Consider the following 27,320-nt stretch of genomic DNA (forward strand, 5'->3'; position numbering starts at 1 on the left):
TAACCACCCTACTACTTTCACTCTTCTCCTGAATCATCCTTGCAATACTTTCCTCTACGTCTCTCGAACTATTAGGAGGCCTGTAGAAAACTCCTAACAGGGTGACCTCACCGTTCCTATTTCTAACCTCAGCCCAAACTACCTCAGGTGGCAAGTCTTCCTCCATTGTCCTTTCCACCGCTGTAATACTATCCTTGACAAGCAATGCCACACCTCCCCCTCTTTTACCCCCACCTCTGACCCTACTAAAACATTTAAACCCTGGAACCTGCAATAGACATTCCTGTCCCTGTTCTACCCACGTCTCTGTAATGGCCACAACATCGAAGTCCCAGGTACCAACCCACACTGCAAGTTCACCTACCTTTATGTCTTATACTTCTGGCATTGAAGTATACACACTTCAATCCACCCTTCTGTTTACAGGCACCCTCCTTCGAGATCGATGCCTTGTTCCTAACCTCCCTACACTCAAGGTCCTTTACCCTAAAGCTACAGTCCAGGTTCCCATCCCCCTGCAGAGTTAGTTTAAACCCTCCCAAAGAGCACTAGCAAACCTCCCACCAAGGATGCAGGTGCCCCTTAGGTTCAGGTGGAGACCATCCTGTTTATAGAGGTCCCACCTTCCCCAGAAAGAACCCCAGTTGTCCAGAAACCGGAATCCCTCCCTCCTGTACCACGCATTTAACTGTTCTCTCTCCCTATTCCTCGACTCTCTATCACATGGCACGGGTAACAAACCAGAGACAACAACTCTGTTTGTTCTAGCTCTGAGCTTCCAACCTAGCTCCCTGAAAGCCTGCCTAACATCCTCACCCCTCTTCCTACCTATGTCGTTGGTGCCAACGTGGACCACGACCTGGGGCTGCTCCCCCTCCCCCTTAAGGACCCGGAAAACACGATCAGAGACATCACGTACCCTTGCACCTGGGAGGCAACATACCAATCGTGAGTCTCTGTCGCCCCCGCAAAACCGCCGATCTGTGCCCCTCACTATTGAGTCCCCAATAACTATCGCTCTACCTTTCTCCACCCTTCTCTTCTGAGCAACGGGGACAGGCTCCGTGCCAGAGGCCTGATCTTCATTGCTTACCCCTGGTAAGTCGTCCCCCCCACAAGCATCCAAAACGGTATACTTGTTATTGAGGGGAACGGCCGCAGGGGGTCTCTGCACTGGCTGCTTCCTCCCACTCCCCCTCACTGTCACCCATCTGTCTATAACTTTCGGAGTAACTACTTCCCTAAAGCTCTGATCTATGACCACCTCTGCCTCCCGAATGATCCGTAGTTCATCCAACTCCAGCTCCAGTTCCCTAACACGGTCTTGGAGGAGCTGGAGATGGGTGCGCTTCCTGCAAGTGTAATCAGCAGGGACGCTAATGGCTTCCCTCACCTCATACATGTTGCAAGAGGAACATTGCACTGCCTTCGCTGCCATCCCTCTAAAAGGTAAACTTTAAAAAACTAGATGAAAAAAAACAAACAAGCAAAATGCAGCACTTACCTGCTTACCACAATGGGTCTTATTATTAGGTTAGAGGAGAAGGGCGGGTGGGAGGCTCTATCCCTGTAGTGCCTCGGGATCCTCGCCTGCGCGCTTTTATAAGAGAAAAAAACCTTCCCAGGTAAGCTAGCGTGGTACCAGCTTCCGGGTCCGCTAGGCGCTTAAAAAAACTTTGAATTTTAGCCGTTAAAAGAAACAATAACTGGACTATACCGCGACTTAAAAACAACACCACCAGACAGCCGTTACCTGCTCCGTCGAGAGAGAAATACTTTATCCCTTTCTTGAAAGGTATCTTTTTCTTCTAAAATAGCTTACAATAACAATCTGAAAGATAATGGATATTTGCACCTGCACTCTACTGCTGTGCATCCTCTTTTTGAATAAATGTGATAGGGCACTTGGTTTGATTCAACTGTTGTCTCTATTTGCATATTTTAGTGTAGTTTATAAGTTCCCTTTAATGTTGTAATTAAGTGCTACTGTAGATTTATTTTCCCCAGCCTGATTGTCATTATTTTGCAATTCCCATTAGATTTTTTAATCAAATCTAATTTGATTTTAATTTTGACTTGGTAGGGTGTCGATCCATTATCACTAGATGCATTTGCAAAAGAAGGTATTGTGGCACTGAGGAGAGCAAAGCGGCGAAATATGGAGAGGTTGGTTCTATTAAATGCATGCAATATAATGTAATCATATATTAATATCACATATGGCTGTTGTCACACAGAAATAAGGTACTCTTACACAGTTTGGAACAAAATCAGCACTCTGATAGATCCACTGCCTAGATGTTTTGACTCATTATTTGAACTGGAACTTTTTGATCAGTCATACCAGTTGGCTCTGAATATCCTCAAGCTAATGCTCTAGAGAGCAGGCTGATTGTAGTTCGTGAAATAATGAGAAGCTAATGACTGTGTAATGGGCCATTAGTCTTAAAATAACTTTTTATAGATTTCCTGTCTACATTGTGTTATTTCTGCAAAAAAAATTAACAAATTGCTCGATTTTTTTTTTCTCTTTGATCAGGCCTCCTGAAGGCTTGTCTTTGCAGAATGTGCTTAAATGCTTTTGTCTTGGAAGAACAGAATACTGACATGACAAAGATGCTATTAAGTACACCAGCAGTGATTTGAAGTTCTTTTGTTTAACAAATTTATGTAGTGTCTTGCTGTAGCCCAATTGACTTTAAAAACATTTGACACAGTCATCTTATACTGGAGAGAATTTAAAGTTTAGTCACAGGTATGTTTTAAGGAACATGCTTGGAAAGTTAAAATCCCCTACTGTTAGAATCCTATTTTTATAACAACTATCTGACATAGGGTGATACAGCCAGGAAACAGACCCTTCGATTCAACTAGTCCACGCTGACCATGTTCCCAAATTAGACTGTTACGCTTGCCTGCGTTTGGCCCATATCTCTCCAAACATTTCCTATTCATGTACTTCTTCAAATGTCTTTGAAATGTTGCAATTATATCTACATTGACTACTACTTTTGGCAGTTCAATCCACACATGAAGCACTGTGGGGAAAAAAGTGGCCCCTTGTCCTTTATAAAAACTTTCTCCTGTCTCCTTTTAAATGTATGTCCCCTTTTGAATCAACAAGGCCATCTGTGTGTGGAACCACAGGAGATGGCTGAGAAACTAAAGAAATATTTTGTGTGGAGAAGGATATGGAAACGAGGGAACTTGGACAAATAAATGTCTTAAAAGGTTGATATCACAAGAGGTGCTGGATTTCTTAAAATGCATAAAGAAAGATAAATCCATGGCACCTGATTAATGTATCCCAGAACTTTGCTGGAAGGTAGGGAAGAAATTGCTGGGCCTTTTTGTTGAGATACTTGTAGCCCCTATAGCCGCTCTATAGGTACTGGGAGACATTAGGTTGGCTAATGTGCGCAAATAATGGCACCAATGCTGTAAGGGAAAGCTGGGTAACTATAGACCAGTGCTGGGTAAGTTGTTGTAGGAAATTCTGAGACAGGATTTACATGCTTGGAAAGGCAAGGATTGATTAGACAGAGTCAGCATAGTTTTGTGCATTTGAAATAATGTGTCTCAATCTCCCCAAAAAAGATTGTTGAAGGCAGAGCGGTGGTGTTTATGTGGACGTCAGCAAAGCATTTAACAACGTTCTGCACGTTAGTGAGGGTAGATCACATGGGATCCAGGGGGAGCTTGCAAGTTGACTTAAAGTTGGGGGCAGAGTGTTGTTTTTGGATTGAAGTGGTGTGCCACAGAGATCAGTACTGGATCCACTTTTGTTCATTAGTTCTACAAATGATTTGAATATGCATAAAGGAGGGATAGTTTGTAGGTGGAACCAAAATAGGTGGAGGTGTGGACAATGAAAGTTATCTTGAAATACAACAGTACTTAATCAGATGGGCCAGTGGGCCAAGGAGTGGCACATGCAATTTAATTTAGATAAATGTAAGTTGTAACATTTTGGTATGTCAAATGAGGACTTGTACAGTTAATGGGAGTGTTGCTGAACAAAAACTTAAGGATGCAGGTGGATAGTTTATTGAAAGTGGAGTCGCAGCTACATAGTCTGGTGAAAAAGGCATTTGGCATACTTACCTTCATTAGTCTAAATATTGTGTTGGAGTTGGGATGTCATGCTACAACTCTGCAGGACATTGAGGCCACTTTTCGAATAATGCATTCAATCCTGGTTGTCCTGCTATAAGAATGATATTGTGAAACTTGAAAGGTTTTGAAAAAGGTTACAAGGATGTTGCCAGGTTGAAGGGTTTGAGCGTTGGGGAGAGGCTGAATAAGCTGGGGCTATTTTTCCCTGGAGTATCGGAGACAGGGTGGCGGGGCTTCTCATGTTTATAAAATTGAGGGACATCACTGGCCTGAATAGCCACATTTTTTTTTCTTGGTGCAGGAGTCTAGATCTGGAGGGCATAGGTTAAAGGTGAGAGGGGAAAGAATTAAAAATAAACTGAGGTAGGTTTTTCACATAGAAGGTGTTGCATGTATGGGATGAGTTGCCAGAGGATGTGGTGAAGGTGAGTAAAATTAAACATTTGAAAGGTATTTAGTTGGGTATAGAATAAGAAGGGTTTAAGAGGGATATGAACCAAATGCTGGCAAATGGGACTAGATCAGATTGGGATGTCTGGTTGGCATGGATAGTTGGACTGAAGGGTCTGTTTCTGTAGTGTATAACTATCTTGAAGGAGAGGGATGTGGAGAGACCACAAGAAATAGGAGTAGGTTTTTCAACTGTTGAGTCTGGTCCTCTATTCAATATGAAAGCTGATCCAACACTCTACACTTCACTTCAATTTTTCTGCCTTTTCCCCACAACCTTTGATTCCATACTGATCAATTATAAACGAGAACTCTGTCTGCATAGCTGTGTCATGGAGCTCCAAAGACATCCAGCTCTCAAGAACTTCCTCCTCCCCTCCGTCTTAAATTGCTGCTACATCATCTGAATCTGTTGTCTGGTCCTAGACTCATGAGTGGAATTGTCCTCTCAGCATTTACCCTGTGAAGCCGCTTAAGAATATTGAATGTTTCAATGTGATCATAAGTGCTCTCCCCACCCCTGGTCTCCATGTAGCTTTCTGCAATTTTTATCCATTTAAAAAATGCTGTCTGTTCCTTCCCTGTTCCAAACTGAACAACTTCACATTTCCCAAATTCATTTGCCAACTTTTTGCCCACTGACTAAACTGATCAGTGCATTTCTCAACTTTGTATCCCCTTCTCAACCTGTCTTTCCATGTATTTTTCTGTTATCTGCAAATTTGACTACAGTACATTTACTTCCTTTCTCCAAGCCTTTAATCTATTTAGAGGAACCTTGATTATCCGTCATTTAATTATCCGAATTTCGGATTATCCAAACAAGGTTTCAAGGTCCTGATGTTTGGCTAAATTGTTATCCGAACATTATACTCTCCACCCGTGTCGTTCAGATAGTCGAGGTTCCTTTGTATTGTTAGGAGTGTGATCTCAGCACTGATTCCTGCAGAACCCCACTAGTCATAAGCTGTCAACCTGAAATAAGAACTCTCTATGCCTACTTGCTGTTTCCTGTCCGTCAGCCAAATCTCTATCAAGGCTTGTTACTTTTGTGAAGTAACTTGTCATATGCCTTCTGGAAGAGGTTTAAAGAAAATGTTCTTTCGTACAATGCATTTCACAATTTTATCAAGTCCTTAACATAATTCCATTCTGTAAATATCAAACAACTTGACAGAGCTGGAAAATAGCCATTGGAAGGGGATGTGGTTGTGGCAATTGGCTATTTCACTAAAGGCGTTTAATGATTGTGAACCTTGTCTTGGATCCTTCAAGATGATTTACATTTCTGGTCAATGAATTTTCATGAAAATCGAGATTATTGCCTGTTTAACAAGCAGCATATGTAGAATATTAAAGTTGTATTCATTATGAAATGCCATTTCCCCGTATTACAAAATATTTTGTGGTTGAAGCATTGACCTTTTTGAACCTGTCATTGAATGACTGTTTTCTATAAATGCAAAATTAAAACTGTTGGAACTCCTGGGTCTTGACTGTCAATGTTCTTTTGAATATGTCAGGCTGACGCTTGCTTGTGGAGGTATTGCCATGAATTCTGTGGAGGATCTCACTCCAGAGTGCTTGGGACATGCTGGACTTGTGTATGAGCACACTTTGGTACGTGGTACTTCTTGGCTTTTTCTGTCACAGTATTCGTTTAAACTAATAATTCGATGTAAAAGTAGACACTTCCATTCAATGGATTTTTCAGCACATTTAAAATTTAGCTGTCAGTTGTAGCAATAGCTTGAAAATAGGCCTTGACTGACTGTATATTTAGAACATTGAAGAGAATGCAGGCAAGTGTTTGACAATAGGTGTCACCTTTGAGTAGGAGCACTCCTGCTTCAATCAGATTGAGTTTCATTTTTCTCCAGAGGATTGAGTATAAACATTTTGAAGGGACTGTTGCATTATTATACATTGCAATTTGCAAATGGGATGTATCTAAAGTCATGTTTGCTTCTGTGAGTAGATGTAAAAGATTCTCTTCAGAACAGGGTGCCTTCAAGAAAAACTTCCTTCAAGCCCATGTTTTTCTTTCTCACTAAAATATAGTGTAATCTCTTCAATTGCTTCATTCTCTGCAGATGAATATTTGCAAAATTCTCTATTTAATGTCCCACGTTTTAATGTTGAAAATAGAACCTTGTGTTACACTAATGTAATATTTTCTCTTGTGCTCAGGGTGAAGAGAAGTTCACTTTCGTGGAGCAATGTGATAATCCTCGGTCAGTGACATTGCTTCTCAAGGGGCCAAACAAGCACACTTTAACACAAATCAAAGATGCAGTCCGTGATGGTTTGCGTGCTGTGAAGAATGCAATTGAGGATGGCAAGTGACTAAATGATTGAAGTCTGTAGTATAAATACTAAATTAGGTACAGTTTCTGATGCGGTGTTGAGATCCTGAATTGATGTGAAGTGGTGCCTGAGCTTATCTCATGTAGAAGGTAAACCTGAGTGTATCAGATACAATGTACTGAAACAGAATGTGATAACCATAATATTTTAATGATTGAAAGCTTCATTATAATTAGTGGCATTGGTCTCTCTTCAGTTGCAAGTTCTAAAAATGTATCTTGTGGTATGATGTGAAGAAAGATCGAAGAGGTTTTGACTTGTGTTTTGGGCAGCCCTGTGGTTCCATGGTTAGCACAATGCCAGGAACCTGGATTTGATTCCAGCCTTGGGTGACTGTGCAAACTCCAGACATTCTTTAGGTTTCCTTTGGGTGGTGTCAGTTCCTCCCACAGTCCAAAAACCTGCAGGTTAGGTGGATTGACAATGTTAAATTGTTCTGCAGTGTCCAGGAATGTGCAGGTTAGGTGGGATTAGATTGGATTATTTAGATTACTTAGTGTGGAAACAGGCGATGGCAAATGAGGATTATTGGGATAGGATGGGGATGGGAAGGATGCCATTCAAAGGATTGTTGCAGACTCGATGGGCTGAATGACCTCTTCCTGCACTAAGAATTCTGATTGTATGAGATGATGGGTATTGGCAGCCACCAATCGCTGCCTCCCTGCCTGTCTAATACTCATGCTAAAGCTTAAGAGTATTCAGTTATGCCAAGTTTTGCTACTTTTTGTTTTTATTCTTAATATGCCATTGATGAGCTTATTGCACCACCTCCAGTCAAGAGATTGATACTTCATCGTTGTTTCAGTAACGTGCTATCAAGCATGGTTACTAAATGCATTTAGGAATGCATTCATGTGTCATCAAATGAAATGATAGTGAAGTTAGTATTCATTGTCTTTTAGGTTGTGTAGTGGCAGGTGCAGGTGCATTTGAAGTTGCGGTAGCAGACGGTTTGATCAAACACAAGGCCAATGTGAAGGGTAGAGCACAGTTGGGAGTGCAAGCATTTGCAGATGCTCTGTTGATTATTCCCAAGGTAAGTGGCTCCTGTTTTTTATGCTTCAGTTTTGAACCGATTGCACTTCTCAATGTATTCTTTGCCTCATGGCCAGACAACAATTTATTGGGAGTATTTATGATTTTAAAGAAAGGATTGTAGGACTGTGAGGCTTTCTGCTGTAAATAGGAATTGCAGTTCACTGTTTTAATCTGTGAAGTGGTCTGAAAAGGTTTTATAAAAGTAGCAATTGCTGGAAAAGCTCAGCAGGTCTGGCAGCATCTATGAAGAGAAATGAGTTAATGTTTCAGATCTGGTGACCTTTGCTCAGAACTCAAAGGTTTTATTCTGATTTGAGTGCCCAAGAAATGAGAAACTAATGTCGAAAACAATTTCATAGGAAATTGTTCTCAATTTTCTCTCAGATTTTGAGTAAGTAAAAAAAAAGCAGAGCGGGTGTAGATCAAAATGACCGGTTAAGCCTCTGCTGCCATTTAGTACAATCACTGCTGATCTTGGACTTCAGATTCTTTTGCTCATTTGGTGTATCCCTTAGCACTCAGATTGAAAATGTAGTCTTAGTTACAAACATTGGAGAAGGTGGTACTTGGCTCCTTGGACCTGTATCTCTCGTCATTAAGTTCATGGATGATCTGATTGCTTCACCTACACTTACGTCATTTTTATGATCATGAACAGCTTCTCCCTATCGATTCTATCTGCACACTTGTGATTTTGAAAACTTCCTGAGATCTCCCCTCAGCTGCATTCTTTGCAATAAGAACAGTCCTAACTACTTCAGTCTATCCTTGAAGTTTTTCATCCCTGGAATCATTCTTGTAGAATGCTTCTGTACTCTTCGATATGCTCCATCTTTCCTATCATGTGGTTCCCAGAACTATAAACATTTGCCTCAGCTTTGGATTATTTTAGAGCTGCACTTCGGTGTGAAAAGCAAAAAAGAGGAGTATGATAAAGATGGCGACTTATTAGAGGAAATTTGAGTGTACAAAGTGGATGTCCTTTTGCACAGTGAAAGCAGGCAAGTTCAAAAAGCAGTCCATTAGACAAATAGCATATCTGGGATGCTACCACGAATCATAAGGTCTCCTTCCTTTATCAACATTCTGTCACTATCCAAAGGCTTCAAGGTGAAGCAGGGATTCAATCTAATCTATTATATATATATATATATATATATAAAAATCTAATCTACTATATTTAATATTAATCTATTATATTTAATATATATAAAAAATCTACTATATACTCAATGGGGATCTCTACACTGGAAAGCTGAAACACAGACTGGGTGACAACTTTGCATAACACAGTGTAAAAACAAAAATTAATTCAAAGTTTGTGCGAAGATTTGTAGCTCGGGTGCTTGTTGTAGTGGTTCTGTTCGCCGAGCTGGAAGTATTTTGTTGCAAACGTTTCGTCCCCTGGCTAGGAGACATCATCAGTGCTCTGGAGCCTCCTGCGAAGCGCTTCTTTGATGTTTCTTCCGGCATTTATAGTGGTCTGTCCTTGCCGCTTCCGGGTGTCAGTTTCAGCTGTCCGCTGTAGTGATTGGTATATTGGGTCCAGGTCGATGTGTCTGTTGATGGAATTTGTGGATGAATGCCATGCCTCTAGGAATTCCCTGGCTGTTCTCTGTCTGGCTTGCCCTTTGATAGTAATGTTTTCCCAGTCGAATTCATGTTGCTTGTTGTCTGAGTGTGTGGCTACTAGGGATAGCTGGTTGTGTCGTTTCGTGGCTAGTTGGTGTTCATGTATGCGGATTGTTAGCTGTCTTCCTGTTTGTCCTATATAGTGTTTTGTGCAGTCCTTGCATGGTATTTTATAAACTACATTAGTTTTGCTCATGTTGGGTATTGGCTCCTTTGTTCTAGTAAGTTGTTGTCTGAGCGTGGCTGTTGGTTTGTGTGCCGTTATGAGTCCTAGGGGTCGCAGTAGTCTGGCTGTCAGTTCTGAAACGCTCCTGATGTATGGTAGTGTGGCTAGTCCTTTTGGTTGTGGCATGTCTTCGTTCCGTGGTCTATCTCTTAGGCATCTGTTGATAAAGTTACGCGGGTATCCGTTTTTGTATAGGTGTTCCTCTTCCTCTTTTTGCAGTTCTGGTGTACTGCAGTGTGTTGTAGCTCTTTTGAATAGTGTCCTGATGCAGCTTCGGTTGTGTGTGTTGGGGTGATTACTTTCATAGTTTAGGACTTGGTCTGTGTGTGTTGTTTTCCTGTGTACCCTTGTGGTGAATTCTCCGTTCGGTGTTCTCTGTACTATCACGTCTAGGAATGGGAGTTGGCTATCCTTTTCTACTTCTCTCGTGAATCAGATGCCTGTGAGTGTGGCGTTGATGATCCGGTGTGTTTTTTCTATTTCCGTGTTTTTGATGATTACGGAAGTGTCATCGGCATATCTGACCCAGAGTTTGGGTTGAATTTGTGGTAGGGCTGTTTGTTCTAACCTTTGCATAACTGCCTCTGCTATGAGTCCTGAGATTGGTGATCCCATGGGTGTTCCGTTGATTTGTTCGTATATCCGATTGTTGAATGTAAAGTGTGTAGTGAGGCATAAGTCCAGTAGTTTAAGTATGCCGTCTTTGTTGATAGGTTCCGCCTCCTGTTTTCTGTTATGTATGTCCAGTAGGTTGGCTATTGTTTCTCTGGCTAGGCTAGGACTCATAACGGCACACAAACCAACAGCCACGCTCAGACAACAACTTACTAGAACAAAGGAGCCAATACCCAACATGAGCAAAACTAATGTAGTTTATAAAATACCATGCAAGGACTGCACAAAACACTATATAGGACAAACAGGAAGACAGCTAACAATCCGCATACATGAACACCAACTAGCACGAAACGACACGACCAGCTATCCCTAGTAGCCACACACTCAGACAACAAGCAACATGAATTCGACTGGGAAAACACTACTATCGTAGGGCAAGCCAGACAGAGAACAGCCAGGGAATTCCTAGAGGCATGGCATTCATCCACAAACTCCATCAACAGACACATCGACCTGGACCCAATATACCAATCACTACAGCGGACAGCTGAAACTGACACCCGGAAGCGGCAAGGACAGACCACTATAAGTGCCGGAAGAAACATCAAAGAAGCGCTTCGCAGGAGGCTCCAGAGCACTGATGATGTCTCCTAGCCAGGGGACGAAATGTTTGCAACAAAAACTTCCAGCTCGGCGAACAGAAGCACTACAAAAATTAATCCCAACCTTTCAGCCGCCTGCCATTTCAATAGAACACCCTGTTCCCATTCAAGCATTTCTGTCTTGGGCCTGTTGCAGTCCTCCAGCACAGCTTGATGCAAGCTGAGGACTTCACTTTCACTTTATGAATCTTGTAAACGTGAGTGAAACAATTTAAAAATGTGAACACCCCCTCTTTCTCTCTCCCCCCCCCCCCCCCCCCGCCATCTCTCTCTCATCCAAAACATGTGGGGGTGTAGGTGTATTGGTTGTTTCCAGCACAGCCAATCAATTTTCAATTATTCATACTTCTTGCTAGCACCTTTTAGTTTTCTAAACTCCAGAGAACTTTGACCAAATTTATTCAACCTCTCATGAGACAGACTCCTCATCCCAGAGTATAATCTAGTGAACCCTTGCTGTACCATTTCCAATGTATGTATATCTTTTAAATCTAGAGACTTCACTGCACTGAGTATTCCAGATGTAGTTTCACTAAACTGTTCTGCAGCAAGACCTTTTTTTCCCTGTACTTCAATCCACTTGTTAGAGCTGTCATTATGACATTGGCTTTCCTAACTGCTGTTGCACCTGCATACTAACTTTCTGTATTCCTTCCACTAGGGCACCCAGGTCTCCTTGAACATCAGCTGTATAAACTTGTCTTTTTCTTTCTAATGAAGAGATTCTGCTCTTCTGTTCCCATGACTTCACACTTCACGCTGTTTGCTCATTTTACTTGCCTGCAGCTATAGTCAGTGTCCTCCTCCGCAGGTTAATTATTGCCTGGCATCAGCAAACCTGTCTCTGTCAATTTGTACGTCATTAACATGGATGATTAAAAAGCTGAGGCCTCCACGCTGACCCTTGTGGCACTCCACTATTCATTGCCAATTTAAAAATACACTGATAGTGCCCACCCTCTGCTTGCTATCCTTATCAATCTTTTATCAGTTTTGGAGAGGGGTCAGTTTCATAGTTTGCAAATGTTACAGAATTTGAACGAATTACGAACTGAAGGACAGTTTGATACTTGAAAGGTATTGGAGTGTTGATGACCGGTGAGGTTAATTGCAGAAAAGTGTGCGACAGTATATTTTGTTACAAGGATCATGAGCAGTCAGTATGAAGTCAAGGGCACTGCTTTAAACACCTGACCAGAGAGATTTCATTACACAGGTCATTGTAGCATAGTAGGCTTTAAGAGCTTGAAGTATAGAGCAAGACAGGTATGATGAATCTTCAAAATACTTCTAAGACTTAAACTGGTGTATTGTCTATTGTTCTGGATGCCATACTTCCAGATTCCAACGTTTCCTGAAGTATGCTTCCAGGGATAGCACTTTTGTCATGACAATAAATTGGAGAAGTTGGGACGGTTTCTCTTGGAGAGATGAATGGGTGATCTGAAGTGTCTAGACCCCAGACTTGAAAAATGTACATAGGGAGAAATTTGCTGTTTGTAAAAGTATTATGAATGAGAGGGCACAGACTTGCAAAAGAAGCAAATGTAATGAGAACTTTTCCACAGTGAAGAGTAGTTTGGATATGGAATGCATTACTCTACGTGGTCAGGCAATTTCAGTTAAGACATTCAAAAGGGGCATTAGGAATGCAGGAGCAGGTATAGGCCATTGGTATGCTTTTCTTTATTGGTCAGAATATTGAGTACAGGACATTGGTTAGGCCACTGCTGGAATATTGTGTGCAGTTCTGGTCACCTTCCTATCAGAAAGTTGTTGTGAAGCTTGAAAGGGTTCAGAAAAGATTTATAAGGATGTTGCCAGGGTTGGAGGATTTGAGCCATAGGGAGAGGTTGAATAGGCTAGGGTTGTTTTCCCCCTGGAGCGTTGGCAGCTGAGGGGTGACCTTTATAGACGTTTAAAACCATGAGGTACATGGATTGGATAAATAGACAAAGTCTTTTCCCTGGGTTGGGGGGAGTCTTGAACTAGAGGACATAGGTTTAGGGTGAGAGGGGAAAGATATGAGAGACCTAAGGAGCAACCTTTTCACAGAGGGTGGTGCGTATATGGATGAGCTGGCAGAGGAAGTGGTGGAGGCTGGTACAATTGCAACATTTAAAAGGCATCTGGATAGGTATATGAATAGGAAGGGTTTGGAGGGATGTGGGCCAGGTGCTAGCAGGTGGGACTAGATTTGATTGGGATATCTGGTCGGCATGGGCGAGTTGGACCGAAGGGTCTGTTTCCATGCTGTACATCTATAACTGTATCCATATGTTTTTCCACTGACCATTTAAATACCCTTTAAAGTTGGCGAGTCTACTACTGTTGCAGTCAGGGCATTTAATGCCCCTACTACTGAGTAAAAAAACCTACCTCTGAAATCTGTCCTATATCTATCACTCCTCAATTTAAAGCTATGTCCTCTCGTGCTAGCCATCACCATCGAGGAAAAAGGCCCTTACTGTTCATCCTATCTCACCCTTTGATTATCTTATGTCTCAATTAGGTCACCTCTCGCTGTTCTTCTCTCAAATAAAAACAGCTTCAAGTCCCTCAGCCTTTCCTCAAGACCTTCCCTCCATACCAGGCAACACTGAGGTAAATATTCTCTGAACGCTCTCCCATCCTTCCCATAATGCGGTGACCAGAACTATACGCAATACTGCAGAGTTTTGTATAGCTGCAGCATGACCTCATGGCTCCAAAATTCAATCCCTCTACCAATAAAAGCTAACACGCCATATGCTGCCTTAACAACCCTATTAACCCGGCTGGCAACTTTCAGGGATCTATGCATGTGGATACAGATCTCCCTGGTCATCTATGCTACCAAGAATCTTTCCATTAGCCCAGTACTCCTTATTCCTGTTGGTCCTTTCAAAGTGAATCACCTCATTTTGCATTAAATTCCATTTGCCACCCCTCAGCCCAGCTTTGCAGCTTATGTGTCCCCGTTTAACTTGCAACATGCTTCACACTGTCCACAACTCCACTGACCTTAGTGTCATCCACAGATTTTCTAACCCATCCTTCTGTGCCCTCATCTAGGTCACTTATGAAAATAACAAACAGCAGTGGCCCCAAAACCAAACCTTGTGGTGCACCACAAGTAACTGAATTCCAGGATGAATATTTCCCATCAGCCACCACCCCCTCGTCTTTCAGCTAGCCAATTTCTCATCCAAACTACTAAATCACCCTCAATCCCATGCCTCCATATTTTGTGCAATAGCCTGCCGTGGGAAGCTTATCAAACACCTGACTGAAATCCATATACATGATATCAACTACTTTACCCTCATCCACCTGTTTGGTCACCTTCTCAAAGAACTCAATGAGGTTTATGAGGCACAACCTACCCATCACAAAACCATGTTGACTAACCCTAATCAATTTATTCCTCTTAGATGATTATTATAAGTCCTATCTCTTATAGCCTTTTCCAACACTTTACCCACAAATAAAGTAAGGCTCACTGATCTATAATTACCAAGGTGGTCTCTACTCCTCTCCTTGAACAAGGAGACTTTTGCTATCCTCCAGTCTTCTGGTACTATTTCTGTAGACAATGATGACATAAAGGTCAAAGCCAAAGGCGTGGCAGTCTCCTCCCTGGCTTCCCAGAGAATTAGGATAAATCCCATCCATCCTAGGGGACTTATCTATTTTCACACTTTCCAGAATTGCTAACACCACCTCCTTGTGAACCCCAATCTCATCTAGTAGCCTGTATCTCTCTATTCTCCTCAACAACATTGTCTTTTTCCAGAGTGAATACTGAAGAAAAATATTCATTTGATAGTTCCTCTATCTCTTCTGACTACACACACAACTTCCCACTACTGTCTTTGACTATCCCTAATCTTACTCCAATCATTCTTTTATTTCTGATAAACTTATAGAAGGCTTTGGGGTTTTCCTTGATCCTGTTTGCCGAAGACGACTTATGTCCCTGGCTGCTCTTAGCCAGAAAAGATCGAAAGAGAGAGCTAACTTGTAACTCTCAAGTGCCCTAACTGAGCTTTCACATCTCATCATAACAACATAAGCCGCTGCCTTCCTCTTGACGAGATTAAACGTCATTAGTAAACCACAGTTGCCTCACATTACCACTTCATCCCTGCCTGACAGTACGTACTTAATCAATGATACGCAGTAGCTGTTCCTTGAATAAGCTCCACATTTCAATTTTGTCCGTTTCCATGCAGTTCTCTCCCCATCCTATGCATCCTAAATCTTTCTTAATCACATCATAATTGCCTTTTCCCCCAGCTTTAACTGTTGCCGTGCAGTATTAAGTGAATGTAAACATAATGGTACTGTGATTACTATCGCCAAAGTGCTCACCTACCTCCAAATCTAACACCTGGCTGGGTTCATTACCCAGTACCATATCCAATGTGGCCTCGCCCCTTATTGGCCTGTCTACATAGTGTCAGGACACATGGGACAAAAGCTGACCCATCTAAAGTACTTGAACCATAGTACTTCCAGTCAATATTTGGAAAGTTAAAGCCCCTATAGCAGCTACCCTGTTAACTTCACCCCATTCAGAATCTTTGCCATCCTTTCCTTTACCTATCTAGAACTATTTGGAGGCCTATAGCTAACTCCCACCAGGGTGACCTTTCCTTTCCTAATTCTAACCTCAGCCCATACTACCTCAGTAGACAAGTCCTCAAACATCCTTTCTGCCGCAGTAATATTATCCTTGACTAACAATGCCCCCGCCCTTTTTTGCCATCTTTTCTGTTCTTATTGAAACATCTAAATGTTGAAGACTACAACACCTATTCCTGTCCCTGCTCTATCCATGTCCTTTGAGGGACTTTGCTGGCTGGTTATCTTGGACTGCTTATATATTTCTAATCTGTCATCAGATCTTCATGTCCTCTGCCTCATGTATGCACAAGTCTGGTTAGATCACTTTTGAAATATTGTGTCCAGTTCTGGTTGCCTCATTATATGAAGGATGTAGATGCTTTAGAGAGGATGTTGTCTGGCTTGGAGGGATTGTCATTTGAAGAAGGGTTGAAGGTAGGGCTTTTCACACTGGAGAGAAGAAGGAAGAGAGGTGACTTGATAGAGATGTATAAAGTAATGAGAGGCATAGATAGAGTAGATAGTCAGAGACTTTTCCTCAGGGCAGAAATGACTGTCACGAGGGGTCATAATTTTAAGGTGATTGGAGGAAGGTATGGGGTGATATCAGAGGTAGGTTCTTTATGCAGAGAGTGGTGGGTGCATGGAATGCACTGCCAGTGATGGTAGCATAGTCAGCGACATTAGGGACATGTAAGCGACTGTTGGACAAGCACATGGACAGCAGTAAATTGAAGGATGTATAGGTTAGGTTGATCTTAGATTAAGATAAATGCTTGGCACAATATCGTGGGCTGAAGGGCCTGTGCTGTACTGTACAGTTCTAAGAGTGATTCCAACCACTGACATTCTGAAATCCAGAACTCAAGCTGGTGAATTCCTGAAGATAGTTGTCTAAGACAAATGGTATGCCCATGACTTCATCTGCCACCACCACCTCTTGATGGAAAAAACTTTGCTTAATTTCTCTAAATGCCTGCCCCTTCCATGTCCTGGTTATTAGCTTCTTCATGTCTACCCTATATTTATGCCCCTTATAATTTTATACATTTCAATTACGTTCCTCTCTTAATCTCCATTGCTCTCGAGAAAACAAACCCCAGTCTGTCTGATCTCTCTCCATAACTAAAACTCTACAGCTCAGACAACTTTTATTGTTCTTCATGGATTCCCTTGCCTGTTTAAGTGCATAACCTGATCCTTGTCCAAATTGAATTCCACTTTGTACTCATCTGACAAGCCTCACAGTCCAGGAACAGACACGAACATTGCCATTTTTCCAATTTTCATATCTGCCAACTTGCTGACCATTCCTGCTATATTTGAGTGTAAATTATTTGTATAAATGGTGAGAATCCTGACATTGAACCCTTTGGAACTCCACTGGGGACAGGCTTCCAGATGGAAAAGCACCTCTTGGATCCTATCTTTCAAAAGTCTTGAAGTTCAAATAGACTGAAATGCATCACCATAATCTACACAATGGTCTTGTAAATTCATAGTCCTACAGCACGGAGACAAGCCCTTTGGCCCAAAGTGGGCCATGCCAACTAAAATGCTCTCAGTGCTAACTCTATTTCCTTCCACTTGGCCCATATCCTTGTAAACTTTTCCTATTCACCTCACGTATTTGTATAAATGCCTTTAAATGTTGGTTAATATACTTAAACCACTTCTGCTTGCATATATGTACCACCGACCGTGTTTAAAAAAAGGTTGCCCCTCCGCTTCCCCTCTAACCTTAAACTGATGTCCTGTTGCCCTGTTGTCCTTGATTCCAACCTGGGGAAAAAAGCCAAACCTCTCTTCTTCTGTTTTCGTTTACAGTCCTCTTTTGACCTCCATTTAAATAAAAGACGGTCATTCTAACAATGCTTGAGTCAGAATAATTGCAGAATAAGTACTTCATAATCATTTGTTTCAGGTACTTGCACAAAACTCTGGATATGATCCTCAAGAGACTCTTGTAAAAATTCAGACAGAATATTCTGAATCTGGCCAGCTTGTTGGTGTAAACTTGAACACTGGTAAGTTAGTATCTAGATCCCATTCATTTTGTTAGAAAAGTGATCAATAGCCTTTTACTATTGGAATGTATCTCCTATTTCACCTATTTTTACAGGTGAGCCAATGCTAGCAGGAGAAGCTGGGGTTTGGGATAACTATAATGTCAAGAAGCAGTTGCTTCATTCCAGGTAAGTGAACACAATGATATTCTGTTTTGGGAAATTGCATGGTGTAGATTTTAAGGTTTTATTGATGTTGCAGAATGCTAAGGGTATAGTATAAACACCTGAAAATGGATGTTGGGGTTTAAAAAAAACACGAACTGTGGATGTTAGAAGTCTGAAACAAAAACAAATTGCTGGAAAATCGCAGGTTTGGCAGCTTGTGCGGAGAGAAATCATAGTCAATGCGTTGGGTCCAGTAATGTTTCTGGTTCTGAAGGGTCACTGGACCCGAAACATTAATTCCAATTTCTTTGCACAGATGCTGCCAGACCTGCTGAGATTTTTCAGCAATTTCTTTGTTTCAGATTTTAATGTGAACTTGGCTTTATTTATGGATTTGGCAAAATTAGCTCCTGCTCTGAATTTCATGGGATTTTCTCTGTACATTTAGAGAGACTACACAGGAAGTCAGTGGCTTGGGGGTATTATTGTTAGACTGCTAATCCAGAGACCCTGGTAATGAACTGGATTCAAATCCCAGTGTGGCAGATTGTGGAATTTGGATTTAATTAAAAATATTTGGAAATGGTAATTGCAGCGTAAAGTCTTGTTAACACGAAGCCAACAGAGAAGGTATCAACTGCATTCATCCACTACTTTCAAGCCATGTTTGCAAAAACAACTGATGCATTCATCACTTGGAAATCATATTTTCTTGATGACCTGAGAACCATTGAGTGCAGAACATGATAGATGGCATTAAATGATATTCAGAGACTTTTTATGCAATCTACAAGTTAATGCAGAGCTGGGGATTATTCTTGAACAGATCACACTTATTAAAAAATAAATCATCAGTGTTGGGTACAAGACAGCAATGGATGCTGTCTGTATGGACTTGGAGGAAATATTTCACAAAAAGTGATTTGGAGTTGCCGGTGTTGGACTGGGGTGTACAAAGTTTAAAAAATCTCAACACCAGGTTATAGTTCAAAAAGTTTAATTGGAAGCATACTAGCTTTCGGAGTGCCACTCCTTCATCCGGTGATGGTGGAGGAGACCATTCTAAGGCACAGAATTTATAACAAAAATTTACAGTGTGATGTAACTGAAATTATACATTGAAAAATAACTTGATTGTCTGTTGAGTCTTTCATCTGTTCGAATACCATAATAGTTTCACTTCTTTCATGTATAAATCACAAAACCCTTTTTTTAAAGTGGGAGAAGAGTGTTACATGACGATGGATGCACAACAGTCAACAGACAGGAGTGTTTCCCTCCTAGTTGGGGAACACTTCAGTGGTCCAGGACATTCGACCTTGGACCTTCGGGTGGCCATCCTCCAAGGTTGACTTCGGGACAGGCAGCAGAGGCTGATAGCTAAGTTCAGTACCCATAGGGAGGGCCTCAATCGGGACCTTGGGTTCATGTCACATTACAGGTGACCACGTGTGTGTGTGTGTGTATACACATACACACACACACACACACACACACACGGACACACGTGTACACACTCACAGGCATCCTCTGAGACCTAGATCACACTACACTCATGCACACGCATACAACTCACTCTCATAGACACTCACAACCCCTCCACCCCAGATACACACACTCCCACACTCATGTGCACCCCCTCACAGACTTAAGACACACTACACTGATTACACACACTCAACCCCCAACCCAGACAGACAGACAAAGACCCACATGCACGCACATTTTGTGGGGTGAATTTGTACTTGCAGAGTTACGTTGTACTTTGCTCAAAAACTGCATGAATTCATGTATAACTCTTCTCTCACGTTTCAGATTAGAATAAATCTAAACATCATGGCATAGGTAGAGAACACGGGGCTAACACCTTCAACATATTGTCTAGCTAACACTCAATTGTTACAGCTAACCTGAGAATGCAACTTTTTTAAAAAAAGGGTTTTGTGATTTACACACGAAAGAAGTGAAACTATCATGGTATTCGAACAGATGAAAGACAACAGATAATCAAGATATTTTCCAAAGTATAATTTCAGTTACATCACACTAAATTTTTGCTATGAATTCTGTGCCTTAGAATTGTGTCCTCCACTATCACCTGATGGAGTGGTGCTCCGAAAGCTAGTGTGCTTCCAGTATAAACCTGTTGGACTATAACCTGGTGTTGAGATTTTTAACTTTTCACAAAATTGGCTGTGTAACCAAATTGAAACTTCCTGAATAGCGTATGTTTTTACATCTATTAGTCATAGGACATAAACCGTGACTTGCAAATCATCATTCAGATTGGAGGATGTTAGATAGGATAAACAGTGAATATGACACAAATCAACTCAGGACATGGAAGATGAGATTGAGCTGACAAGTGGCAGAGTTGAGATGAGTAAGTGAGAGGTGATTTATTTTGGCATAAGGATAAGGAGAGATATTCTAGACTAAATAGCACAGTTGAAAGGAGTGTGCAGGGACATAGTGGCCTGAGGGATTTATTTGCACAGATCCTTGAAGCTTGCAGAACATATTGAGATATTATTAATTAGTGAAGAATTCAGAGCTTGAATTTCATAAATAGGGATATTGGGTAGAAAAGCAGGTAAGTTATGCAGAACTGTATAAAGCTCTGATTAAACGTCAGCCCAGATTCTTACGCAATTCTGGTCCCCACACTTCAAAGAATATGAAGGCAGTTGAGAGGGCGCAGAGGAGATTTCACTGATTCCAGAGTTCAGGGGCTTTAGCTTTAGAAGATTAGGTTGGAAATAAATGGAGTTTGTTTTAGCAAAGAAGGTTAATGGGTATTTATACCAGATTTATGTAAGGCAATGAAAAGCGCTTCTCATTAGTTGGTGATGCAAGGACTTGGCGACATCCAATTTTTAAGGTTTTGATAAATACATGAAGAGGATCTGACGACAAAATGAGCACTGCTTGCAAGGTTGGTTGAAGCAGAGACTGTGATTTTTTTTTCAAAATGAGATTGAGTGAACCCTTGAGAATAAACTGACGTTATTATAAGCAGAGTGGGAAATGGGACTATGAATTGCTCCATACAATATTCTCCAGTGCAGTTGCTACAATTTATGAACATTTTTGTTTGATTCCTTCCAAATACACAATGACAAACAAAGCACTGGAAGTGACCAAGGATAACTGGTTCAACTTAGTCTTGTTTTTCTTTTTATCATCAGTAAAAAATGTAATTTTAGAAGTGTGTATGCAAGGAGTTATACTGTGTTTGTAATTATTAACCCACAGATGATGTAGGAGTTCCCAACTCTTGCCAGTTCCCTTCCAAGAACATTTGCAAGAGTTAGATTGACACAACTTTCTGACTGCATTGTTTTGGTTTGTGATCCCTCTAGCTGTCTTGTGCTTTCCTGTATAGATTTGTACTGTTGGGGTTAGTTCTATGATTTTTATAAAATAAAAATCGTGATCAGTTGATATAGAATCAGCTTTAGTGCAGTTTATAATTTCTCAGAATTAAGGATTGAACTGAAATGTTGCTGAAAATGGATTTGAAAACATCATTTTGCACTCTAGAAAATGCAACAATGTCAAATTTCATGTGATCTCAACAGTTTATTATGGGGGAGATAAGAATGCTGATTGGTTAACGGCAAGTCAACTGGCTGAGGGTTTTCCGTGGAGAAAACAACCAGGCCTTTGAGTAATTCAAAAGTAATTAAAAGTTTGAACAAATTTTCAAACCAGCACTTGTAACCAGCTTGCTCATCTATTACTGAGATAAAAGTTAGTATTAGATGCTGAGTTGATTATAAATAACATTTGCAATCAAAACTTGTTGTTACTTTAAGATGTGTTACTGATCTATTGAAGTAGGTTGTATTGAATTTTCTTGAAATAATTGAACTGAACTGTTTAACAAGTTTTGTTTGTTTTTCTTTTTCAGTACTGTAATTGCAAGCAATATTCTTCTTGTTGATGAAATAATGCGAGCGGGTATGTCATCTCTGAAAGGTTAAATGAAAATGAAATTCCTTTAGAGTTCAAACCTTTTCCAGTTTCAATTTAGCATATCACCATAATGTGGCCAACTGATTGAAAAATAAAAGTGTAACTGGGTTTGAAGCTTTCAATTCTGTGGCTGTCAGGATATTCAGAGGACGTGTGTTTCCACTGAGGCTGTTAAGCCATTAGCAGTAACAAATTACATTAGCAGTACATCATTAAGCTTTCATGTTTCATGGTTATTTATGGTGATTTTTTAAAATCTACATTGTTAAATAGCTTTTTCCCAATCTTTGTATTCAACTGTTGAATAAACCTAGTTGTTTTGAAAATGATGTTTGAGTATCTTGGTGTGTTTTTAACATAAAACTAATTGCAATCTACTTCTGTCTGTAAATTTTCTTTCGCACATGGTAGTTTTTTTTCCATTGAGCAACAGAGCAAAATCATCATAACAATGTGTGAAGCTTGACTATGAATACTGCAAGTTGTCAAATTGGGAAGCTTCTTGATCTATTGTTAATTTTTACACCATGTGCCTTGCGGCAGTGGTACAGCCCCAACCCCTGGACGAGAAGGCCCAGATTCCAGTCCCATCTGGTCATGGATGTGTAATAATATCTCCAAATAGGTTGATTGGAAAGCTACTTCATGGAATCCATACAGTGCAGCTAGAGGCTGTTCGGCCCATTGAGGCAGCACTGACTGAAGAACATCCCATCCACACACCGCTCCCCTGTTACCTCCCTATACTTGTAACTTGCATTTACCATTGCTAATCCACCAAGCCTATTTATCCCTGGACACTACAGAATTATTTTAGTGCGTCCAATCCATCCTAACCACATCTTTGGACTGTGGGAGGAACCACAACACCCAGTGGGAGCTCCAGCCGACATGAGAACATGTGAACTCCACACCAATGGAGACTGGAATCAAATCAGGATTGCTGGCTGGCACTGTTCCACTGTGCTGCACTATGGCTGCCACTTGAATAGGATGTGTCTCTAGTTTGAGATTGAGTTCAGGATTTCTTAGCTCAAGGAGCAACTGGGGCATTTGAGAGACTGAGTCCAGGAGGTGATCTCACAAGTGGAAAGAGATGGCCAGAAGCCTTGGAAGAGGTAGGATCCTTTTGGTTGTCTGTCTCCTAAGAAAGCTTCAATGAGGTCTGCAAATGTTGGAGATCAGAGTAGTGTGTGTTGCTGGAAAAGCACAGCAAGTCAGGCAGCATCAGAGGAGCAGGAGAATTGACGTTTTGGGCCGGAGCCCTTCTTCAGGAATGATGCTTTCTTATGCTAGTATTCTTAAGGCAGCTGGGAGTGATGGCTCTGAAGAAGTTATAGTTAATGGCAGGACCCTGAATAGTATTGATGTATGGAGGGATCTTGGTTCAAGTCCATAGCTCCCTGAAAGTGGCCACACAGTAGAGGTTGTAAAGAAGGAAATGGTATGCTTGCCTTTTTTATTTGGAGAATTGAATACAAGTCAGGATGTGATGTTGTAGCTTTATAAGACTTTGGTTCGGTCACACTTAGAATTGTGTTCAATCTCTGTCACCACATTGTGACAGATCTGAAGGCTGAGGGTACAGAAGAGATTTACCAGGATGTTGTTTGGATTAGAGAGTATGAGCTATAAGGAGAAGCTAGAAAAGCTAGGGCAGCACGGTGGCTCAATGGTTAGTGTTGCTGCCTCAGCACCAGAGACCCAACTTCAATTCCAGCCTTTAGGAGATCAGAGTCGTGTGAGTGGTACTGGAAGAGGACAGCAACTCCGGCAGCATCTGAGGAGCAGGAGAATTGATGTTTCGGGCATAAGCCCTTCATCTGATGGGGAGGGCTTATGCCCAAAACATCGATTCTCCTGTAGCTCAGATGCTGCCCGACCTGTTGTGCTTTTCCAGCACCACACTCCATTCCAGCCTGTGTGGAGTTTGCACATTCTCCTCTTGCCTGGATGGGTTTCCTCCTGGCTGCTCTGATTTTCTCCCACATACAAAGATGTGCAGGTTTGTAGCTTGGAGCTGAAAATGTGTTGCTGGAAAAGCGCAGCAGGTCAGGCAGCATCCAAGGAACAGGAGAGTCGACGTTTCGGGCATAAGCCCTTCTTCAAGGATATGCTTGTGCTTTTCCAGCAACACGTTTTCAGCTCTGATCTCCAGCATTTGCAGACCTCACTTTCTCCTCGAAGGTTTTGTAGCTTACCTATTGAAGAATGCAGGCTCAGCGGAGTGGGCTGCCCTTTTGGAGTGTTGGTGTGGACTTGATGGGCCTGCTTTCACACTGTAGGACTTCTATAATAACTGGGCTCACTTTGCGTGGAGCAGTGGGGGCTGAGGAGACTTGATAGAAGTTTATAAATTTGAGATGCGTAGTTAGGGTTGATGGTCAGAATCTTTTTGCTGAATTCAAATGTATAATACTAAGGGGCATGCGTTTAAGGTGAGGGGTGGGGAAAAGTTCAAAGATGTGAGGGGCAAGTTTTTTCCATGTAGTGGTAGGAATCTGGAACATGTTGCCAGGGATGTTAGTGAAGGCAGATATAATAGGGGCATTTTAAGGAACATTTAGATAGGCACATGAATGTGCAAGGAATGGAGGAATATGGACCAAGGGCAGGCAGAAGAGATTAATTTAGCATCATGTTCAAGACCACATTGTGGACTGAAGGGCCAGTTCTAAGTTCAGTTCAGCTCAAGGCACTAATAAATACGAGTTCCTAGGAGAGGTAATCAAAGATCAGCAATTCTGTCATTACAGGAGATTTCACTAATTATATGGATACTGGTTCCCTGAGACTCATTGAGATTTGCACAGTATGTTACCTCCTTAATGTCAGGATAAAAGACATCAATGAGGGTGTGGGGAGAAGTGAGCCAGAAATTCTGGTAGATGTAATGCCAGCAACGTGGAGTAGGAATGAAGTTCTGTGGTGCGATTTTTGAATGAGAATTGAGTCTTTAAAAATAGGACTTCTGTCAGTGGTGTTGCATGCTACCAGCGGAGAAAATTGGATAGGTTAACCTGTGACTTAGAACATAGAACAGTCCAGCACAGAACAGGCCCTTCAGCCCACGATGTGCTGACCACTGATCCTCATGTATGTACCCTCAAATTTCTGTGACCATATGCATGTCCTTAAATGTTCCCAATGACCTTGCTTCCACAACTGCTGCTGGGGATGCATTCCATACTCTCTCAACTCTGTGTAAAGAACCCGCCTCTGACATCCCCTCAATACTTTCCTCCAACTAGCTTAAAATTATGACCCCTCGTGTTAGTCATTTCTGCCCTGGGAAAGAGTCTCTGGCTTTCGACTCTATTTATGCCTCTCATTATCTTGTACACCTCAATTAGGTCCCCTCCCCTCCTCCTTTTCTCCAATGAAAAAAGTCTGAGCTCAGTCAACCTCTTCATAAGGTAAGCCTTCCTGTCCAGGCTGCATCCTGGTAAACCTCCTCTGAACCCTCTCCAAAGCATCCACATCTTTCCTATAATAGGGCGACCAGAACTGGACGCAGTATTCCAAGTGCGGTCTAACCAAAGTTTTATAGAGCTGCAACAAGATCTCACGACTCTTCAACTCAATCCCCCTGTTAATGAAAGCATGGTCTAAGATAGCTAACCATGTACTCTTGATGTCGTGGAGAGCCTTCTGCACTTCAAATATCCATTTGTGTTTAGAAGCATGAGTCATACAGTTAATTCTTAATTACCCTGTGAAGTGGCCTAGCAAACAACTCAGATGTATGGCACAGAAACAGACCCTTCGATCCAACTTGCCAGAGTCAGATATCTTGGACAAACGGGACTAGATTCATCAGCATTTGGCCCATCTCCCTCTTAAACCCTTCCTATTCATTTGCATCCAGATGCCTTTTAACTGTTGTAATTGTACCAGCTGGCAGCTCATTACATACACACACTGCCCTCTGAGTGAATAAGTTGCCCCTTTAAGTCCTTTTTTAAAATCTTCCCCTCTCACCATGATCCTTTACTCAGCGGGTTGAGAGTTCATGGAATGCCCTGCCAGTAGCAGTGGTGGACTCTCCCTCTTTATGTAAGAGTAAAAAATGAGGTCTGCAGATGCTGGAGATCACAGCTGAAAATGTGTTGCTGGTCAAAGCACAGCAGGCCAGGCAGCATCTCAGGAATAGAGAATTCGACGTTTCGAGCATAAGCCCTTCATCAGGAATGAGAGAGAGTAGCCAAGCAGGCTAAGATAAAAGGTAGGGAGGAGGGACTTGGGGGAGGGGTGATGGAGGTGGGATAGGTGGAAGGAGGTCAAGGTGAGGGTGATAGGCCGGAGTGGGGTGGGGGCGGAGAGGTCAGGAAGAAGATTGCAGGTTAGGAGGGCGGTGCTGAGTTGAGGGATCCGACTGAGACAAGGTGGGAGGAGGGGAAATGAGGAAACTGGAGAAATCTGAATTCATACCTTGTGGTTGGAGGGTTCCCAGGCGGAAGATGAGGCGCTCCTCCTCCAGCCGTCGTGTTGTTATGTTCTGCCGGTGGAGGAGTCCAAGGACCTGCTTGTCCTCGGTGGAGTGGGAGGGAGAGTTAAAGTGTTGAGCCACGGGGTGGTTGGGTTGGTTGGTCCGGGCATCCCTGAGGTGTTCTCTGAAGCGTTCTGCAAGTAAGCGGCCTGTCTCACCAATATAGAGGAGGCCACATCGGGTGCAGCGGATGCAATAGATGATGTGTGTGGAGGTACAGGTGAACTTGTGGCGGATATGGAAGGATCCCTTGGGGCCTTGGAGGGAAGTGAGTGTGGAGGTGTGGGCGCAAGTTTTACATTTCCTGCGGTTGCAGGGGAAGGTGCCGGGGGTGGAGGTTGGGTTGGTGGGGGGTGTGGATCTGACGAGGGAGTCACGAAGGGAGTGGTCCTTGCGGAACGCTGATAGGGGAGGGGAGGGAAATATATCCTTGGTGGTGGGGTCCGTTTTCAGCTGTGATCTCCCTCTTTATGGTCATTTAAGCGTGCATTGGATAAGCATATGGAGGTTATTGGGCTAGTGTTAGGTAGGCTTCGGTAGGCGCAACATCGAGGGCCGAAGGGCCTGTACTGTGCTGTATTTTTCTATGTTCTATGATCCAGGGAAAATAGCCAGATAGTGCAAACTCTCCAACCCTGGCAACATTCTTTGTAAATCTCTTCTGAACCTTTCCAAGTTTCACAACATTCTTCCTAATAGGGTGATCAGAATTGCACACAGGATTCCAAAAGTGACCTAGCTGATGTTGTGGCTGTGCAGGACCTTAATATACATCCCAATAAAGGCAAAACTAAGGAACATTTCGCCGAGCATCTCAGCGGGCCTCCAGAATCGACCTGACCGCTCATTTTAGTTCCCCTTCCCATTCCCTTTCGGACATGACTATCCTTGGCCGTAATTCTGACGTGACTTTGCCGTAATGAATCAAACTGCAAATTGGAGGAATAACATCTCATCTT

At 42.1% G+C, this 27,320-nt stretch overlaps 1 protein-coding gene across 2 annotated transcripts in view; it reads left to right on the forward strand.

Moving 5' to 3' along the window:
• Window positions 1–22,201, forward strand: part of cct6a (chaperonin containing TCP1, subunit 6A (zeta 1)) — a 41,571-nt gene extending 19,370 nt beyond the window's left edge. Inside the window, exons 8-14 of one of the 2 annotated variants that reach the window (XM_060847738.1) lie at window positions 2,082–2,166; window positions 6,090–6,186; window positions 6,757–6,904; window positions 7,839–7,972; window positions 17,645–17,747; window positions 17,843–17,915; window positions 21,808–22,201. In XM_060847738.1, coding sequence (XP_060703721.1) covers window positions 2,082–2,166; window positions 6,090–6,186; window positions 6,757–6,904; window positions 7,839–7,972; window positions 17,645–17,747; window positions 17,843–17,915; window positions 21,808–21,880 — 713 coding nt within the window. In that variant the 3' untranslated portion in view covers window positions 21,881–22,201. The remainder of the gene's footprint in view (window positions 1–2,081; window positions 2,167–6,089; window positions 6,187–6,756; window positions 6,905–7,838; window positions 7,973–17,644; window positions 17,748–17,842; window positions 17,916–21,807) is intronic. The other variant, XM_060847739.1, reaches the window with a different exon arrangement.
• The last annotated feature ends 5,119 nt before the right edge of the window (window positions 22,202–27,320 follow it).

Source organism: Hemiscyllium ocellatum, chromosome 31 (genome assembly GCF_020745735.1).
Source record: "Hemiscyllium ocellatum isolate sHemOce1 chromosome 31, sHemOce1.pat.X.cur, whole genome shotgun sequence".
Lineage (NCBI taxonomy): Eukaryota > Metazoa > Chordata > Chondrichthyes > Orectolobiformes > Hemiscylliidae > Hemiscyllium > Hemiscyllium ocellatum.